Source organism: Epinephelus lanceolatus, chromosome 19 (assembly GCF_041903045.1).
Source record: "Epinephelus lanceolatus isolate andai-2023 chromosome 19, ASM4190304v1, whole genome shotgun sequence".
In the NCBI taxonomy this organism is placed as follows: Eukaryota; Metazoa; Chordata; class Actinopteri; order Perciformes; family Serranidae; genus Epinephelus; species Epinephelus lanceolatus.
Genome location: NC_135752.1, coordinates 19,441,452 through 19,462,213, shown reverse-complemented (window position 1 = coordinate 19,462,213; position 20,762 = coordinate 19,441,452). Strand labels below are relative to the sequence as shown.

At 42.2% G+C, this 20,762-nt stretch overlaps 2 protein-coding genes across 2 annotated transcripts; one reads left to right on the top strand and one right to left on the bottom strand.

Annotated features, from left to right (window-relative positions):
• The first annotated feature begins 98 nt into the window (after positions 1-98).
• Positions 99-1,214, top strand: ora5 (olfactory receptor class A related 5). Its single transcript, XM_033647269.1, has one exon. The coding sequence runs from the start codon at positions 99-101 to the stop codon at positions 1,212-1,214; it is 1,116 nt and encodes a 371-aa protein (XP_033503160.1).
• Positions 1,215-2,664: 1,450 nt separating this feature from the next.
• Positions 2,665-20,486, bottom strand: nup155 (nucleoporin 155). Its single transcript, XM_033647585.2, is given in 35 exon segments — positions 2,665-3,957; positions 4,994-5,100; positions 5,235-5,371; positions 5,727-5,837; positions 5,950-6,070; positions 6,188-6,301; positions 6,393-6,522; positions 6,706-6,860; positions 7,924-8,028; positions 8,117-8,270; positions 8,361-8,424; positions 8,427-8,495; positions 9,862-10,000; positions 10,832-11,023; positions 11,218-11,351; positions 11,585-11,688; positions 12,203-12,318; positions 12,425-12,491; positions 12,658-12,799; positions 13,873-13,958; positions 14,051-14,145; positions 14,347-14,457; positions 14,566-14,736; positions 14,959-15,059; positions 15,181-15,348; positions 15,437-15,534; positions 15,639-15,730; positions 15,867-15,940; positions 16,030-16,293; positions 17,643-17,735; positions 18,065-18,135; positions 18,321-18,417; positions 18,563-18,700; positions 19,926-20,083; positions 20,331-20,486. Coding segments are annotated over 34 exon segments (4,101 nt in total). The 5' UTR covers positions 20,068-20,083; positions 20,331-20,486; the 3' UTR covers positions 2,665-3,818.
• Between the last annotated feature and the right edge of the window lie 276 nt (positions 20,487-20,762).

Sequence of the window (20,762 nt, the reverse complement as noted above, 5' to 3'; positions counted from 1 at the left end):
AAATGTCCGATGAAAAAGCATGCCTCATTATAAGCTTTGCAGACCAGTCGACTGTATAGTGAAGATCAAGTGAAGCTGTCACCTGATTTTACAGAACGATGGATGTGGAAGAGCTGATTGAATCCATCATCAGAGCACTCATGTTTCTGGCAGGGATCCTGGGAAACAACTGGCTGGCTATACGCTCCCTGCCCGGGAAGAAATCTGGCATCCGCACCAACGAGATCCTTTTCATCAACCTGGCCGTCTCCAACCTCATCACCAACTACCTGGTGGACCTGCCCGACACCATGGCAGATTTCGCCGGGCGTTGGTTCCTGGGGGAAACCTTCTGTGGCGTGTTTCGTTTTTGTGCTGACCTTTCTGAAACTAGCAGCATCTACACGACCTTTTTCATCAGCACTTTCTGGCACCAGAAGCTCGTCGGCTCCCTGAAGCGCGGAGGAGCGCCAGTGCAGCTTGACAGCCTGTGCTTGGTGGGATGTCTACTGGCCGGGAGCTGGTCGGTGGCTTTGGTCTTCAGCATCCCACACTTTTTCTTTGTCAAAGTGGAGAGCGGAAATGGCAGCAAAGAAGACTGTATAGATGTTTTCCCTAATGCAATTGCAAGGCAAACCTATGAGATCCTTTATTTAACCCTGGCTAATGCAATCCCTGTTGCAGGGATTGTATTTGCCAGCGTCCAGATTGTCATCACTCTCCTTCAAAACCAACGACGCATTAAGGGTCATAACTCTGATGCTACCAAGGAGATGGTTAAGGATGACAACAAGAGTGTTGAGAACAGACGTGACGACACGTCAGACAGCGCTGTCTCTATTCCAGGCACCTCAAATGCTGCATCCCTAACCCACATTCATTCTCCTTCCCGTCCAAATGAAGGGCAGTCAGGTCAAAGCTCTCCCCTCAACAGGGAAACAAACACAGAAAGCAGAGCTGGAGCTCAACCAAATCTTTCAAGGCCCAGCCAGATGCCAGCTAAGCCTAGCTCGAGCTCAAGCACTCAGGTGAGGGCAGCCAAGAGCGTGGTGGCTGTAGCCAGCGTGTTCCTGGTCTGCTGGCTGACTCATCTGCTTCTGCGCATCACCAACAACATCCACACCTCGTCGATTTTGGTGGAGGTGGCCAGCTATATCGCAGCCTCCTACACCTGCATCATCCCCTACATATTCCTGCACGGAGTGAAAAAGCTTTCTTGCTCCTGCAAAGGGTAGAAATGATCCGAATCTGTAAGAATTGGCCCTCTGATAAATAAAAGTATCTTACTATTATAACTTGAACAAGAAACTGAACTATGAACTATTTTCTTTTATTATTACAATGCCAGCTTTTGTCTTTAGTATTACTTTTGAGCTGAAACAATTAGTTGATCTATAGATATAGCAACTATTTAGTTCAAGTCATTCTCAAGCTCAAGTACCAAATATTTCAAACTTTTTCAGGTGTGAAGATTTGCTGCATTTTTTTGTCTTGTGTGATAATAAATGAAATATTTGGGGGTTTGGACTGTTGGCCAGACATCACATTGGGTCTTAAGAATTTTAATGGGTGTTTTTCTTTTATGGTTTTCTGTCATTTTATAGAAGAGACAACAGGGATTTATGGAGAAAATAATCAGAAAATTAAGGTGACACAGTTAATGGACCTGCTCGATGATCTCAGGTCATCAGTATCATCTTTTAAATACTGTGCTGAAGGTTATGAGAAGACTGTCACCTAACAGCAAGAAGGTTCCACCTACAAACTTCTGTGTGGAGTCTGCGTGTTCTCCCCACGTCAGCGTGTGTTTTTGCCAGGTTCTCCAGCTTCCTCCCACAGTCCAGAGACATAGGTAGGTTAGATAGACAGATAGGTTAAATTGGTGACTTTAAATTGCCTGTAGTAAGGGTGAGTGGTTGTCTGTCTCCATGTGTCAGCCCTGTGATAGTTTTGTGAGCTATCTAGAGCTAGACCCCACCTCTTACCCATTGTCAGCTGGGATCAGTTTGAGCACCCCATGACCCTCAATAGGATAAGTGGTTACCAAAAATTAGATGGATGGATTTTTGTTCCATTTGCCAGGACTACATCACACATCATATGAATATGTGTATACACACATATATATATGTCATAAATGTCATTTATTACTGCCAATTCATTGGTCTGTCTAATGATCGTAAACAGTCATTGGGTCTGTCAGGCTGGAGAAATTTTTGTGGTAATGTGACCTAAAATATTTAAGACCCATCGAATCTGAATTTAAGACAATTTAAGACTTTTTGAGGACCTGTAGACACCCTTAATTCTATTGGTTTGTCATTTGTCCAGTCATTTACTTTTTAACAATGCAATGCCTTGCAAGTTTATTTTGAAAAGCTTGATTATATTCTATTTCTAAAATGCACAAATGCAAAAAGTTGGCGGAGTAGGTAAAAATATATTGCTGCTCACACTGCAGATTACAAACACAAACCTAAAATGTCTTCTAGTTACCTGTTGTCCACAAAGATGCCTAAAGATAACAAACATTTAGATTAAGTTAGATTTGATGGAAGAGGTGGGTGTGTCTTTACTGATTGCATCATTAGTCCTATCTCATAGATGTTATGCATGATATACTTTATTGGCCCTTGTGTAAGTGCACTGACTCTGAGTCATTAAGAGAAAAATCAACCTAGCATCAAGTAAAAATTATTTTATTTTTCACGAGGCAACAAATTTAGTGTAATTGTGCACTAGAGTGCAGAGCTAATTGGAGGAAAAAACCTTGAGCAATTACTGCCTGGTTGGTGACTATAAGAAACCCTGAGTGCCATTTTCAATTAAAGATAATTATGTAAACAAACATTGAAGACATTATGTCCATTACTGTGCTCCCTCTGCAGTGTCATATTATCAACCCATAGCAATTTAATCCTCCCCCCTGCTGCTAATTATTTGTAAAACTGAACACACTACTGTACCTGAGAAGGCAGTTTTAAAGGTTTTGAATAGTGTTTTCAAAACATCATACACAAAAGCAATGACAACTTTTATTTCTTTATAAAAATGTTTTATGATTTTTTTCTCAAAGTTTTCAGTGTAGCAACGTGAACTGTATCGTGTTAAAAATTTGTTCTACATTCAAAAAAAAAAAAAAAAAAAAAATCACAAAAGCACTGTTAGATGTATGAGCCACTGCTCACTGTAAATAATACACATGAAAAAAAAAAATTGTTTAGGTGTGTGCATGACCTTTGGCAGAAGAGACATTATGGCCAAGATATGTACATAAATACAATATCCAACACTGAACTATTCGTTTGGAGGCAAACAATCAAAATAATTCTCCTGTGATCAAAAAGCTTTAGTCAGGTTTTCATATGAAAATATCTCAAATCAACTGTCAATAAGTGCATTTTCAATATACGAAAACTTGCCTGTAAATTTCAGTGATTTCATGTTTTTATAAACACAGGTAACTCAAATATCTTTGTCGTTTTAGACATCTGACAGTTACTTGCACACAATGCAAATAACCAACAGCGCCTTGCTTTCCAAAGTTGTATCCCAGCATGTTTAGACTTATAACAAAATGTATTAAATAAGTTATAAAACTTGTCTCTTCTGTCTCCCTCGTCTGTATTAGAAGACTTTACCGTCATGTGCTCCCACTGTCCATCAACAACAAGCACTTGTTAAGCTGTAACACATCAGACTGAAGAGAAAAAGAAGCAAACTCTACTGTGGAATACAAACATCATGTTGTGTGTGCTGATCACACTTTTAAATCAGCTATTTAATTAAGGCCTACAGTGCACAGTGCCCTTGTCCTGTGAACCTCATTATAAGGAACGTCAGTGGAGCTTCTCCAGTTTCGCCTGCAGCGACTTGAAGTTGCCGATGGTTTGTTGAAGGGCCGAGTTTGGGCTCAGAGACTGCAGCTCCACAAGGTATCCGCAGATGTTGTCGAGACACACGTTAGTGAATCGGCGTCTGAAATAGAGGGATAACAAGCTGGTAAACGAAGCTGAAGTAAAACACTAGACACTTTGCTGAAGCTAATATGAGGCTTCAGCAGTCTGAGTTGGCCAAATCAAGTAAGGCATGTGAGTAATTGTTTTAAGACAGATTTGAATGCATATGAACCTATCCTTTAAATAAGACCCCCCTTCACTGAGCACTTCTGACACAAATCTATCCCACCTCACAGAGATTTTATCATGACATAAACGATAAGCATCAAGCTCGAACAAACATTAGTGGGCATATGGAGTTAAGGTGTGTTTGACTGACTGAATGTAGCTGCCGTTGGGGGTACACAACTGACTGTCAGACATGATGTGTTGCCTAGAAACAGCAAAAATGCCTCTCGCTGCAAAAAACGACCAAGTGTGATCAGGATGAAAGCTGTTTTCCCAATGGTTATAATTTTGTTGCTCTCAGTGGAGATGCTAGTAAGTAATTAATGTTTTTTAAAGCTGTGTAGACAGTGAAAGGTTTAATCCAGCACCACAATTTACAGCTACAGTTTATGGCTCTAACTAGAGCCGCTTATGATAAAATAGGGCTGCAACTGAAAATTATTTTTGCTTTAGTGATTGGTTGTTTGGTCTATAAAGTCAGAAAATAGTGAAAAATGTGCATCAGTGTTTCACAAGGGCCAAGATACCGTCCTTAAATGTCTTGTTTTGTCCACAACCCAAAGACTTTCAGTTTACTGTCATAGAGGAGCGAAGAAAGCAGAAAATATTCACATTAAAGAAGCTGGAATATGAGTTTTTTTCCTTGAAAAATTACTCAAACTGATTAATCAATAGCCAAATTAGTTGGCCTGTAATTTATAAGCTGACAACTTAGTGATTAATCGTTGCAGCTCTGCAGTAAAGTGAGCAAAAAAAAGGAAATTCTTGTCTCAGTTTTAAACAGGGACCACACAGTATGCTCAGGTTAACGTCTCTGCAAACACAAGGCCAACACTACAGCGCCCACCACAGGCCAGCAGCTGAACAGCTACTCAGCTAGTGATTACCTGTCATAGGTTGGCACTCTGCTGGGATCATCCACATATCCCGACAGAAGCACGTGGATACACTCCACCAAGTGGAGAGGTTTCTTCAGCCGCTGCCAACAGGGATCCTGCAGGCAAGAGGCAGATTGGTGGATTAAGTGAAAGACAATTTAATCCCCAATCCACAAAAGCCGCAACTGCTGCTTATAAACATGAGCATCAACTTTAGCTTAGCTGTAAAAGTTTTATCTGAAGCACGTACTCGAGTTTTGAAGAGTTGGTCATAGACCTCCAGGAGACGCGGCAGCTGTACTCCAATCTCCTGCATGGTCGAGGTGACAAAGCCCACGTCCCAGTTCAGTCGACACACCTCCTGCTCTAGAAACTTCACTAGGAACTCTACAATCACAGGACATATTGGCACTTGTTAGCATTGTATTCTCAGCAACTTGTTCATTACTGTGGGGAAAATGCTTTGTGTCTGACATAGTTGGTTCTAAGATGTATATGAAGTAAATCAATGTCTCCACAGCGAAGACAAGTTTGAACAGGCTAATTGTAATGAGAGGATAATGAAGCAATCACCTAGAGCACCAGCATGACCCTGCAGTACTGTACCGCAGAGACGTGCTGACATAAATGATGCAAAGGGGAAGTCTAATTATATTACTGGTAACAAAATAGTAAACAGCGAGCTGGAAAATTCTAATGAGAGGAAAAATGAACATAATTACAGGAAGGTATGAGTGCTTACCCAGAGGGAAATATCTCGGTGTTCCGGCATAAATCTTCCCCAGTGATACCAGTTTCAAACTGAGAGACCTCATCCTGTCTGCTGGACTCATAGCCACGGTGTCTCCCAGTTCTAGACGAGACAAAACAATCACTGACGGTTACATCACATGTGGCACAGGAAGGACACTTTGTAAGATGTCTGGCAGAGGTACATTTTTGCGAGTTGTTGACACTTCACTTGCCTTTCTCCATGATTTCCTGCCACAGTGAGTGCACCAGGATGGGGTCAGAGTGTCCGGCACAGTGAATGATGGCCAGCTTGCACTCGGACAATTTAAAATGGTCAGCAAACTCCCCGTAGAGCTACAGCAGAGAACACTGATTCAGCATTTATAAACATTTTCCCTTCACTGTAATAAAAATTCTTCATAATCCCAAACTCTGTATCGTTGTTCTGCTGCTGCATGTTGCTGCTGTTACCTTGGTGATGTCCATAAGCTCTGAGTCTAACTGAGAGATGACGTTTTTCACTGAGGGATGATGGGAGTACTGTCTGATCAGGGTCTCCTGGATCTGTACTTGGATACGCACCAGCTGGGAAGGGGAACCAAACACAGAAACTTTATGGCTACAGTGTTGGATCACGCCTGGATTTCTTTCACTGCGATCACCGCTGCATACATACCTCCATCTTTTCCTCCAGCTCGTGAAGGAACTCTCCATCAGATGCCTGGGCTGAGATGCAGGAGGAACTCTTAGCAGACAGGATGGCTCGGGCGATGTACTCCAAACGCTGCTTCAATGAGATCTCTGTGCTGCGTGATAAGAGAACGAACAACACAGTACAATTAGAAAGAGTCCCTGCAGTGTATATACGGCATTTGTGGAGTTTGCACAAGAGTCAGTAGTGGTGGTTCATGCTTTTATGGTGAACATATGTTAAGTAATAAAAATCAACCAGAATAAAAAAACAGTATCCAGTTAGTGTGTGTCCAAACCTGTGCATGTCAGCGAGACGGGCCAATACGTGAGCTGCCTTGCCAAAGTTACGGTTCTTCTCGTAGTAGCGCCACAACAGGTCCATGTTGTGCACCTTACTCTGGTCCTGCTTGATCATATGCATCAGATGTTCCTCAAGGTACGGAGAATTCACCTGGACAACAGGTAAAAGGGGGTAAAAAGGGAAGCCATCAGACAGATGGTGGGTAATCACAATCACACTAACAGTGCTGGCAGATGCATGCTTACACTGGATGTAAATAGGGCTATAGGCATATGCAAAAACAAGTGCAAATTCACAATAGCTGCTACCACTTACGTGTATGCATCCACACACATGCACACACAAACACAACCTAACAAACACTTGTCAATAGTACAATGATGCAATGACGTACAATGATGTGACGGTCTCTCTTTCTTTCTCTGCGCTTTTCTAATCACACGTAGAGCTCATCTTCTGTCTCTGTCAGTCTACTTGTTTGTGTGTGTGTGTGTGTGTGTGTGTGTGTGTGTGTGTGTATCTGCTCATCTCTCTGGCTCTCTGTTTAGACACCACTGTCAAATATGTGGCGCAAGTATGTAATTTCGAACGACAAAAACAGTCATAAACAGCATAATAATACTATGCTATTTTTAAACTAAAATTGAAAAGATAAAAGACCAGATGCTATCGGTGCTGCAGAGATAATGTCGGCTTGCTGGGAAGCTGGTTCAGCTTCAGGATGCTCTGCGGTGCTTCCACCTCCTGTCTGAACCCAGCGTTCTCACCCAAATGTACTCTCAGATACCGAAATTTGGCACTCATTTAACGTGAATCCATACTCTGCAGTACTGATATAACATAAAATTTGGTCTGTGCCCTTAAACGTTATGAGTTCAGAACCCAACCCTCCTCCCTACAACAACCAGGTGATAAGTTACAAAAGGAGACGTGGCAAAATGGTGTGTGTGTGTGTATGTGTATGTGTCTTTCTATGAAATTTAGTCATGTTAGGGGAATTTGTTTAGAAGTTACTGGCCACTCTCACTTGGCATGAACACAAACTCGCACACGTTTAAACACACACTCTTGACACACTCAGCATGCTATGGCAAAATTGTGGCTGCCAAAGGATGGGGAATTTTTTTTGGACTGATCGTTTTTTTTAATTGCTGGTTGCAGCTAAAAAACGTTTTAACTAAAAACCGAAAACACACACGAACAGACACACTACCTCAAGCAGCTTGTCAGTCAGGTCGGCCTGGATCAGCCAGTTATACAGAGCGATGTGAAACAGCTCGTCCTGAGACCTCTGGGCCAGACCGAGGATCTGCTCAAACTACAAGGGAACATATTTTCATTAATAATGCAGCTCATGTACACTTCTGTGGCAAAAAACAAGCATTAACCTTTCCCTTTTTACTCACATGAGCTGTAGCTTCTTCATTGCTGAGCATGTTCGGGTCAGAGGTCATGACAGGAGGACCGGGCTGCTTCGGAACGCTGGGGGACTGAGGGGCAGCTTTGCTCTGGTTCACCAGCTCTTGCATGGTGTCTGTGATGCACTTATAACAACAAAGTCTAACGCAGAGAGAGGAGGGGTGAAAATTTTTGGTGAAAGACAGCTAAAATAGTCATCAATGGAGCTGATTTACTGTTTTCTTGTGTTACCTTTCCAGGAAGGCCTGCTGTCCTACTCCGTCCTCTTCAGGCTCTCCGTTCTTGTAGAAGTGGGGCCAAGTCTCTGTGGATCCTTCTTGTCTGCTGCTGTGAGGCAAAGCTCAAGGACTCCCTCGTAGAAACGCACTAAGACAATTCAAATGCATAAGTTTAAGTGTCACAAAAAATAAATAACAGCATTATTTAAAGGGGCAATAAGCGAAATCGTTTCACCGCTAGGTTCGCTGTTGTGCACTGCCTGTAGAGCAAAACAAAGTGTGTCATGAGCCACTCCTCCCTCTACCTCTGCTCCCCAACACCCCCCCCCCCCCCCCCCCCCCCCCCCCCCACCCCACTCGCCTTGTCTGTGCGGCGAGATGAGTACCGCAGCACGGACTATCACATCCAGACGGTCCCGGTGTTTCTTCCGCAGGCTCCGCTTCACTCAGCTGCCCGATATACCCGCTGCTGCTTCCCACTTTAACCTGAATAACAAACCAGGGCTCAGTGCTCCGGTTGGATCCAAACGGAGAGCCGCTAGCTGGGAAGCTAGCGGAGGCTAACTGGCTGTGCTGGCAGCTGAGTGAAATGTAGCATGAGGAGGAAGCACCGGTTAGCCCTCGCTTTCACTGCAGGCAGATTCACTCGCCACAGGGGCGAGGAAATAAAACCTAAACAGCCAACTTAGTTTAGCAGTTAGCAGTGTCTTTCACTCACTCTCGGTCTCTGCTGTGTTTAGCTATTTCCCTGCTTTCCTGTTAGCTTTAGCACTACTCGGCTACCACGCTAATGCTCCAACTCCAACTGAGCCGGGAGCCGGGCTCACGGTCTCACGGAGAAGAGTTGTAACGTTAGCATGGCAGCCCATTAGTGCTAACGTCCCCACGCTTCTCCGCCAGGCTCAGTGAGTCGAAGCCGAGAAGCGTGGGGACGTTAGCGTCATGCTAACGTTTCGGGAGCCTGCTTCTCGGCTCCGGCGAGCTCTAGCGTGGAACCTGGCGGGCTCACGGAGAAGAGAGGAATGTTAGCGTTAGCTCCCAGAGTTAGCACTAGAGCTACTACGGCTACTGGAGTAGCTTGCAGCTATGGAGCGCTTCTACCAGCTCTTCTAGTCACTGAGCCTCACCTCCATTTCAGCAAATATATTGCATTTATTACAGGGACCATCATCATTGAAGCAGGCAGGGGAATAGCTAAACACAGCCTGCCAGGCTGCCCGCTGGGCTACATTTTACAATGCTAATTGCAAATGTTAGCTGGGCTGCCGGGCTACTCACCTAACACAACCGATTCACATGAACGTACATGAACGCGCAGCCAGACCGGCTTGTAAACAATGGGCTGGAGAACACAGAGAGAGGGTGTGTGAGGTCATGCTATACTCCAGATAAAATTACACCTCTAGTTCTTCACATAGCAATTTTTTAATTCCTTCAATCTAGAAATGATGAATTTCGCTTATTGCTCCTTTAACATAAGAACTACACAAATGCATAAAGTGTGTGTCTCATACCTTGTCTGTACTGGGAGCAGACCAGCGGCAGATCTGTGTGTTGGCTGATCTGCTGATAGAGCCGCAGAGACTCCCTCAGTGTTCGCTCTTTATCTGCTTTATTCTGAATCTGCTTGGAGCTCTGCAGCAACTCATTAGCCTGAGTGGGAGACAAAAGCAACAAATTCAGTATTAAGACACATGAATCAATGTGGTTAAATCAATCCCTCGTAACGACTCTGATGCCCCCCAAATTATCCTGAAGACGGCAAGAAATGTGAAAGAGTTTGTGGAAGACATCGATAAAACTAAAATTGCAGACCGCTGAAGCTGCAAGAGTGAGACATTAAACTATATCTAGTAGCCTTAAATGTTAAAAAAATTCAGCTCAGAATATCTGAAAAACCTTCAGTGACCCAGTACACCATGTCAGGGGCTTGACAGCTACAGTTGCCACCAATTCTTGGCCTTTAGTTGCCATCAGTGTCAGCCACATTTTTACATACAAAAAGCAGGGACAGCAAACAGCAAATAGGTACCCCAAAATAGATTCATTGTAAATATTTGTTGCATTAGTTATGATTAAATACTGCTGTTACAGCCAGAACTGGAGCCCATCAACGCTGCATGTGTGTTGGTGCATTACTCGAGTGAGTACATGCATCTGTTTTAGAAACAATGGTAAAGCTAATTAGGTTGTTAGCAAAAGGTTTGACTGACTTGTCACCATCACAAATTATCATGCAAATGTATTCAACTGAACAAGATGAACATGAACAAATAGATAAGGAAACACAAACAACAAAGAATTTTGTTAAGTTACTGTAATAGGGCTTTAAAACATTCAGCTGTCGATAACCGCATAACTCCTTGATTACGCAAAACCTAAAGTTATTACAAATGGCAACCATACTTTCAGTTTCAGTTTTGCGAGCCTGGCAACTACTTTTAAAAGTTAGTTTGAACCCTGCATATGTTTGTGTGTATGTACCTTGGAGCACACGCTGTCATCGCTGCTGTACAGCAGGGGGCAGATGTCCCGCAGGTGATTGCTGATGGCCTCCACAGAGGCATTATCTTTGATGTAGACATTAATGAGTGCTGTGATGAGTGCTCCAGACAGCTCCTTGCCCCGGATCACTATATCCTTAAAACTTGCTCCCTTCATCTGCTCTTGAAACTCCTACGAACACAGAATAAACAAGGCACAGTGAGCAATGAGTGCTTCAGGAACAATGGCAAGCTCACACTGTACACTGGGTTTTTGGCTGAAAACAAAAGGTACTGCACTGAGGACAGCATATGTATGAATACCACAGAGATGATATATGAGCATCTGCAGTTGTGTACAGGAGAAGTGTTTGTGCACACATGTACCTTTGGCAGCTCAGACATAATGAGGCTGAACTGATGATCACAGAGAAGCTTCAAAAGGGCCAGAGTCTGATAGGAGCGATGCACTAACTGCTGGATGCCCTGCAGGGATACTTTCTCATAGACCTGAGCCTTTGCTGGATACAGAGATGAAAACACACAGAGACAAGAGTTGCTGGGATTTGAAAGAATAAAGACATCAGTGATGAATGAGAGTGAAACACAAAGTAAATCATTTTTTCCTCTTTGCTGAGACATCAAAGTTCCACATTTACTCTCTTCATGTTGATTCATAATACCATTGATATTTGAAATATTGATTCTCGGGACAATTCTCAGAAAAAAGTGGAAACCTGCTCTCATAACTCACTGTGATATTTCCTCTGGAGCTCCTGCTGGACCTGCTGAGAGCTGGCTCCGTCAGGGCGCATAAATCCCAGCAGCCTTTGCTGCAGGTTGGCAGGGGAGCTGAAGCTAACAGGGAGCAGAACAGATGTTATTCAGGGGGGATGGGAAACAAGACTTGGTTACAGTAGAGGTTTTGCAGATCTAGATCCTGTTTTGCAGATTTCACTTTCATGTAGAAGGTACTAACAGTGAAAAATAAACACAAAATTAAACGAGAAAATATTCTATGTTCCAAGTTAGCCACATAATCAGTCATTTAAAGTTTGACAAGGCCTTCAACATTAAAATACAGCTTTGATTTCGACTCCTGCTTCTCTCTGCTGCTGTATGGAGCAGACACTTTCAGCTCATAATTTTAGCATTGATTGTCCAACTTGTATTGATTTAAAAGAAGCAAAATGGTGAAGTGGGTAGAGGGCAAGTAATGTAATCCGTGAATGCCCAAACAAAACCATCTGTTGTCACATGAGCTAAGTCCTGTATGTCACATGATGACACCTGGAGGAAGCTGTGTGGTAATGTGTTTAAGAACTCACAATAGTTCAGTGTAAGACTAAGTAAGCAAAGAAGGAGCTCTTACCTTGCAGCACCAAGAGCGGACGGACTGAACTGAGAGTTTTTATCAAGGAACTCCCGCAGACCACAGAGCTCCATAAGCACTGACTCCAGATCAAACGAACTAACGCTGCTTTCCAACTGTGGAGACAACAGATAACAGTTAGTGTTAATTATCCACTACTAGCATCATTCTAAAAACTTACAATCACTATGAAATTGTTAAATAAGTGCCTGGTGTACTTACAATACTGACGGTCTGATTTCCTTTGCTGATGGTTTTCTCAACAGCAAGACTGCCGTCCCAAATATTTCTGTTGCAGTGAGGTCAGCAGGGAACGGGACAGAAAGACATGTTGTTCATTATTGACACCATCATCACACATCAGCATCCACACCTCTGACTAATGAGACACATATTTAGGCTCTCACCCAGAAAGCAGATTCAAAATGTAACAAGTGATGACAGGATTTTCTCACCCAAGTATTCGAGCAAAGTAGATGCAGATGCCGTTGTGTTTCCCTGAGAAAATCACCTCCGGGCCAGCTGACATGGGTGTGATGGGGGCAGACCCGGAGTGCATTGGTGCAAAAGGTGTGGCCAAAGCTGGGGGCATGATGCCTAAAGAAGAGAGTAACAAAAATTATTAAAGTTTAAACATGTGTTAAAAGATATGTGATGTTTGAAAAGTTTTAATATGGCACTTTTGAGAATGGCCTTGGTCCCTCATCTGCTAATGTGAAGCCTGCTGCCAGAAATGTGGAAGTAATATTTGATTCAGATCTATGCTTCCAACTACAAATCAAAAAGTTGTCCAGTTCTGCTTCCTGCATAGAAGAACTCTCATGCTACGACTTGGAAAAGTCAGTCATACACTTATAACTCCTTCCTTTCTGGCATCAACCAAAAGTCACTCTTCCACCTCCAACTAGTTCAAAACGCTGCAGGTGGGCTTCTCCATGGTTTTAACAGACGACATCACATAACATCACTCAAATCCTGGTGACTCTTTATTGGCACCATGTACATTTTGGAATCAATTTTAAGATTTTACTGATCACTTTTAAAGCTCGTCTGGGTATGGTCCCATTCTACAAAACAGAAATTACCCCATACGAGCCAGTTCACAGCCTTAAATCCTCTGGTGGGGCCCTTCTGGCCATTGCAAAGTTGAAGCTTAAATCTAGACCAAGCTTTTGCCCTCAGGGTCCCTCTGCTTTGGAACGACCTGCTTGAGGAGATAAGGCTCCCAGAATACAAACCAATCTTTATAGACTTGTTTTAATGTGATACCATCTTTATCGCTTTTATTCTTTATATTTGTGTTCATTTATAGCAACATTTTGTGTCCTGCATTTTTTGTCTTCTTGTTAACCTTAACTGAACTTCACCGTTATTTTATCTTGCTTATGTTTGGTAGAACCATTTGACTTTCTGTTGTTATATTACCTCCTTCTGAGTATCCTGTTTCGCTCTTGTTTGTCTGTCAAAGCACTTTGTAAACTCTGTGTCTTGAAGGTGCTATATATACACAAAGTTGTTATTATTATCTGAATGGTCACATACTTGTAACATAATAATCATAATGTCTGTGTATGCGGATTTACATAATATTAAAGAAATTTAAGCTGCCATGTTTGGTCTTTATGCATTTACTTCCCTCCAGGCCAGGACGACAGTATTTTCTTATTTACCTGGTGCTGGAGAGCTCATCACAGGTCCGACATTACTGGGAGATGTCATGGCTGCTGGGAATCTCATCTGTGCTTCTCCTCCATATCTGATTACAGCAACAACAGAGGAACTGTTTTTCGTATGTGGTTTTGTTGACTGAGTGTAAATCTGAGCATGTATAAACAATGTTAATCTGACCTGAAGAAAGCTCTGGTGGCCCACTGTGAAACCTCTCTGTCACTAGCAGCGCTGGAACAGGCCAGGATCAATGCTGTGGCACAAGCCTGCTCCTCCTGTACAGAACAGATAAACACCTCAAATATATACTGTGTGTATGTGTGTGTGTGTGTGTGTGTGTGTGTGTGTGTGTGTGATGTTTTGTGTCATGCCAGCTTGCAGTGTGCAACCTAAAATAATGCGTGTCATACACAGGTGTCTGCCTAAAAACAATGAAAGGGGGATAATAAAATATTAGACAATGAATAGCTCTGTACCCTGTGCAGCTTGAAGAAACGCTCAATTTCTTCACTCTCTCCTCCAGCGCAGCTCACCAGCAGGTGACGGAGCTGGTCTACTGGCCGCAGTTTTTGGAAGATATGACTCCCCTACAGGACAGTAAGGAGTCTACACTTAGTGTATAAAATCAAAGCATTATTTTGTCACACTAGATTGAGCATTTGTGCAACATGGGGAGTCGTGAAAGCAGTTTTAACCTTTGCAGAAAGAAGGACAAACTTCTGCGGAGGAATGTTGTGCTGCTGGACCACCACAGGTGAATCTGTGATGGGAATCTGGTCCTTGTTCAGAGGAGTGAAAATCTTGGATGGCCTCTCTTCGTTAAGGGCACAAAGAGCCCAAGAGTGTCCATCTACATTCGACATCATCTGCAAACAACACAGAAGAAAGAGATCCATATTGTATGGTTTCTAGGTTGTTAAACAAGCTGTTATCAGACAAAAACAGCCAAGAGTCTGTTAGATTATTTTTGACCAAAAAGCACATGGATACACAAGCTGCACTGCAGAGCTGCAACCACTGGTAGTGAGATACCTTAAACTGATATCAAACATTATAATCATTTTATTGTACGTTTCTTGTGTTCTAACCTGAGTCTCCATCAGGGGTTTCTTGAAGGGGAAGGAGTCATGGTTGATGCACCACAGAATGTCGCTGTCCTCTGTCTCAGAAGCAGCCATTAACAGAACGCCTGCAAGAGTTAAACAAAGAAAAGACAAAATGGTATTACAGGTAGATTCTGCACGTAACGCCACAACAATGTTATATCCCATTAGGTCTTTATGGTAAAATAAACAGACAAATAGTTTTACCTTTGCTATGTAGTGCTTTATGAACCTTTGCAGGTTTCTGCAGGGTAGAGGATGCAGAAAACCCTGGTGGCAGACGGACGTGGACCAAAGCTAGCAGGCTAGGTCGAACTGCCACATGCCTCTGGTGTGGAAGGGCAAAAGGTGTGGTGCTGAAGTAGAGACGCACACCTACAGAAACATAATACGCACAAGCACACATGAAGTAAAAATATTTCATATTACTCTACAGTTTTGGCTCATCTTCATTAATCTTTACCTGCATGAGTGACGGCGAGCAGGTGACAGTCTGAGGACTCGGATCGGTCAATCACAGAGATCTGGACAATAGGTTTGAAGACAGAACGATCGATTGTCCTGCAAAGGAAGGAGAGTTTCAGAGAGAGAAAATAAATTCTTATTTCCCTGTAAGGAGAATTAGATGACAGATGTAAAAGAAACATATTTGAAGGTCAACATACCTGGCAATGTTTCCAGCAGCTGCAACAATGGTGTTCTGGGACATGGTTGCCACACGACTCATACCCTGCCCATCAGCCCCCAGGTCATACACCTAAAAAAAAAAAAACAAAAACAAATTGTTAATAATTTCACCACTCTGACAATTAACACAGACTTGTTAGTTTCTCAGCTAATCAGAAACAGCCACATACGTGAAAAATTGACATGAGATTGACTGAACGTCATACCTGCAGGACACCTTTCTCCGAGCGTGTGAACAGTGTATTGCGGGAGTTGTCAATAGCAATCTGCACAATGGGGTCTGCGGAACACAAGGACAACAAAAGGTTAAAGTTAAGTTGAATTAAATCAAGGACATCTTTCTATAAAGAACTGTGTCCCGCTCCTCACCGTCTTCAGAGAAGGAGAACTGGAGCACAGAGGGGACGAGGAAGGACAGGGAGCTTTTGGAGTGGTTGATTTTTCTGCAGCGCTGACTCAGCCATCCTGCCTCGGCCTGGTAAGCTATCTCATAGAGGCAGCCGTCCTTTCCTGCCATAAAGATGCGTCCCAGGTCTGTGGAGGTGATGGATAGGATGTAGGTGTTGTCTGTGGGGATTGAGAAGAGGGGGTCTGGTAGCAGCTGCATCCCGCCAGACATGCTGTCATTCAACCCTATAAAAAAAAGAGAGAGAGACACAAAGATGACCCAGATAAACAAATCGAGGTACGTGAGGATATTAATAGCATTGTTGCAAGTAAAACACAGCAAGAATGTGGGACATGACACTTGAGTTCTCTCCATATGACACCCTGAAGTTTATACAAGTACCATATCAATCAAACACAGCATTAGCTATGGTCTGATTTTTTTTAACAGTGTGTGTGTGTGTGTGTGTATTAAGCAAGACAGTGTTACAATGGAACAGTGTTGTGGCACAGCAACTGTCCTTATCTTGCCCATTTGCCTAGCTTATGAATATCTGGCACTTGCTTGCACGTATTTGACAACGTCAGTGGCAACATATCTAGCCACAGGTTGCCATGTTATGCATGTTCTTTGCAGTTCTAAAGCAGTTGGACATCTTTTATTGTACTGCAGCGTGATACGATTATCTTGTTAAACCCCAGAGGACTCATGATAAGAGGTTAAACTCTCAAAGTTAAAAAAAAATGTCAACTACATAATTACTTTCTACAGGGAAAAACTCAAATGCTGTGTCACTAATTATGTTTACATGCACAAAATATTTCAGTTTTTGCCCTTATTCCAAAAAATACAATCTTCCTACTAAGCTGCTTACATGACTAATGAAAATGTGAATATTCCACTAATATGCCTGTTTACATGCAGCCGTGTATATTCCAATTAACATGCCCTATTGTATCACTTAGAGCTGAAGCCACTTATGCCATTTTGCTTCTTCGCACAGAAATAAGATTATGAAGTTTTCCACCAGTGGCAGACTTGTTGAACCGTGCAATCACAGCCTCCCCCTTTCATTCCTTCAGCAACCTTCTTGAAAAGGTCATCGTTGAGATAAAACCCTGTTGGCCAAGTTTTTAAAAAATGTTTAAATGTAGATGTGTCTCTCCTTCCGACCAGAAATGTGAGCCTTTCTTTTGGGGGATGCATCTTTGACCCAGTCTTGTAAACTGCTTGGGCATTGGTTTGTGTACAACGCTCCAATAAAAATGAAACAGATGACGATAAACAGACAAGAAACTGTGTGTAGCAAACTGCATTAAAACAAAACAACTGAGACACATATTCCAAATGCACTGTACACATGCCAAAATAATTCTCCTAAAACCTGAATAAAAGTAGCATATCCTGCATGTCTTAATCAGACAATTTCAGAAAAAAAGGCCTAATTTAGAATATCTAAGCAGAATATGATATTTACATGACCCACATCAAATTTAGAATATTGACATTTTTGGAATAATAGTCAGAATAATTGTGAAATATTAGTGTGCATGTAAACGTAGCCACTGTGATAGGAGTTGTAGGAGGGACTCACCAGCCTGGCTCTTGGGGAAACTCAGCCCCAGGATCACTACATCCACAGACGTAGCCAATACTAAGAGATAGTGAATGTGTGGCTGTAAAATCCCTGAGAAGAAAAACACAACTCATTAACATTACTCAAGTTAAAAAAAGGGTTCCCACATATTTTCATTGAGAAAATTTCTAAACTTTTTCCATGACTTTTTAAGGACCCATATTTTTTTTTCTCCTACACAACTTGCTTAGCATTTTTCAAACATATCAGACTCAAACTCTATTCAAAAAATATCTCATAATAATTCATTATACACACAACAAAATTTTCCAAAACTTTTAATGATTTTACTAATTCCATGACTTTTCCAGGTTTTCCATGACAGTGGGAACCCTGAAAAAATGTTTCAATTAATGCTGCGTTTAAGTGTTCACACATACCTTTTTTGGGTTTAACAAGGCCCACTGCCAGAATGGTTTCAATAAGGCCATCAAAATAGGCAACATCTCCTCTGCAAAAAACAATATCAGACAAGTAAATAATTGTCTTCACTTTGGATTTATCATAAATGACAGTTCACAATAAAAAAGTGAATACAAATAATGCTTTTAAGTGCAGTGCATGAACACTTTTGGTTTCATATAATGCTCATCATGAACGTTGTCACTCAATCACATATAAGGTAAATTTACTCACCCATCTTCATAACTCCACATGAAGATGTCATTGTCAATAGTAAGCCATGCTCGACAGATCTCTGGAAAAACTCCCATCATGCAGTTACATTGCATATCTGTAGAACTGTTAAGTTGAAAACTCAAATTCAACTGAAAACAAAAGCAACCAACCTAACATTTTTGCAACATAGCTAGTAGAAACCTCTGGATCGTGAAAGTGAGAGCATTTGATTAGTATTTTCTGAATGACCAAAAGGATACGGCTGAACTGCTCCACCAGCTCAGGCGGCAGAGGGACCCGGCGGACTGCACTGAGCTCTGGGAGATTTGGCACACTGAGTAAACCCGGTCCCTGGAGTGGGTAGTCCATGTCTGACACTCCAGAGAGGGACGGCATATCTGTCAACACAACAACAAAGTTAAAGTCTGTGCACGACATCCAAACCAAATTTGTCATCGTAGTCATAATACATTTCTCTTGTATACAAACTTATTTTCTCATAAAGCAAACAGTGTAGAAAAGAAGTCAGGGCGCCAGTTAACCATCTTCATTCTCCCACTATATATGCCATGAGTACACTTATGACCCATTTTTATCATAGTCTGTCTTCGATGAGGGCAGCATAGTGTCGCAGTGGATAGCATTGTTGCCTCCCAGCAGCAGGGTTTGAACCCACTTAGCAGCTTGGGCCTTACTGTGAAGAGTTTGCTTGACCTTCCTATGTTTTCATTTTGTTTTCTCTAGCTCCGTCGCACAGTCCAAAAACATGCTGGTTAGATTATTGTTGACCCTAAAGTGCCCGTAGGTGTGAATGTGAGCGTGACTGATTGTCAGTCTCCATGTGTCAGCCCTCTGCTAGTCTGGTAACCTGTCTGGGGTGTAGCCCACCTCTTGCTCAATGTCAGCTGGGATCGCCTCCAGCCTCCCCTGCAACCCTTTGATGGATGGATTATTATAAAAGAAGGGATATTTTGACAGCCCCAGCATTAACTTCATGTCAACATACATTTCCAACCCTATCACCTATGGGCCATAAAACTGGTATGTTCAAGAGGAAAACAGATACTGACGGATATAAACAAAACATGGCACAGATGTAAAACAGCAGACACCTAATTTCTGAAATAAATCTGGTTAGTATTTGGTTTCCTGCTTTGACAACTGAGTGAAGAACTGACATACTAGTGTCTTGTTATGTACTGATATGTGGAAAATGTGTATATAATACTCTGAATAAAGCTTGCAAACTACTTTTCCTTTAACCAATATAACAATATTTAATCTTAATGACAAGTTTTCCTTTTGATGGATCACAACTGAATGTTACAGCTACCTTTTTCGTCATTATATTCAATAACACAAGATCATTCCTCGAGCCTTTCTTGAGTTGTGCTTATGTCTGTGTAAACAATCACTGAAAGCACTAACAGTGACTTCCTTTGTCGGTATCAAAGTTGTGATTGAACTGCCATATTTGCTTTTATCAGCATAGTCCAGCCGCCTATTTTATCCCACCATTTGATCTTTGGCAGGGCAGCCTTTAAGTGTAAACAGAAACACTCGAGTTTGATAGCTAACTTACTGTTAGGTCTGTCTCTCCACCTCCCTACATAACTGACTTACTGTGAGAGGGGACGCTGAGCAGCTCCGACAGGTCAGGAAAGCAGCGATCATCCTGCAGGTGTCTGTCAATCAGCCGGGAAGAGTTTTCCAGCGCTTCGGCGAGTGCAGCGGCGGGGCTGCTGGGTCCAGCGCTGGACGGCATGGCACCGTTAACTTACCTACAGATTAAACCAGAATTAAACAAAAACATAAGCAAAGTCAGACGATATGTCATATGTAAACTGACATATACATATACTGCCAACTTCACGAGTTAAATATTCATTGCTCCCTAATGCTAGCGAGCTAGTAGAAGAACGCCGGTTAGTTAGCCGACTGCTAGCATACACTCTTATTATTTAGCATGCAAGCTAAATGCTAGCTAAGTGTGAAATAAAGTGTTTTACGGTGAACTCGTTGCTTTACCCGACTGAAAAGATTCCGCGTGGTACTAATTAATTTGGCTATGAAGTTTCCTTCACGAGTTGTGCAGCAAAATTTAAACAAATATATCCAAGACACATAGAACTAGCAGCCCGCCAACCTCATGCACAACGGCAGAGGTGAAAGGTTTTTTTCCGGTGAATCATCTTCTTGTTCGTCTCCTTTTTTTCCGGCAGACACTGCCAAGTGAAACGCTGTGCTGCCACCCACCGGCCAATGTAATACTGTCTGAAACAGTCACCACACAAACTATCTAATACATGATTTTTTTTTTTTTTTAAAAAAAGGATATTAAAAGTAAAAAAAAAAAAACCTATAACCTATACCAAATCACCTCCCTTTTTTATTTTATTTTCTTTAATTTATTTTATTTTTTGATAGATTTTTTTTTTAATCTAATGCAGTCTCTGGAAC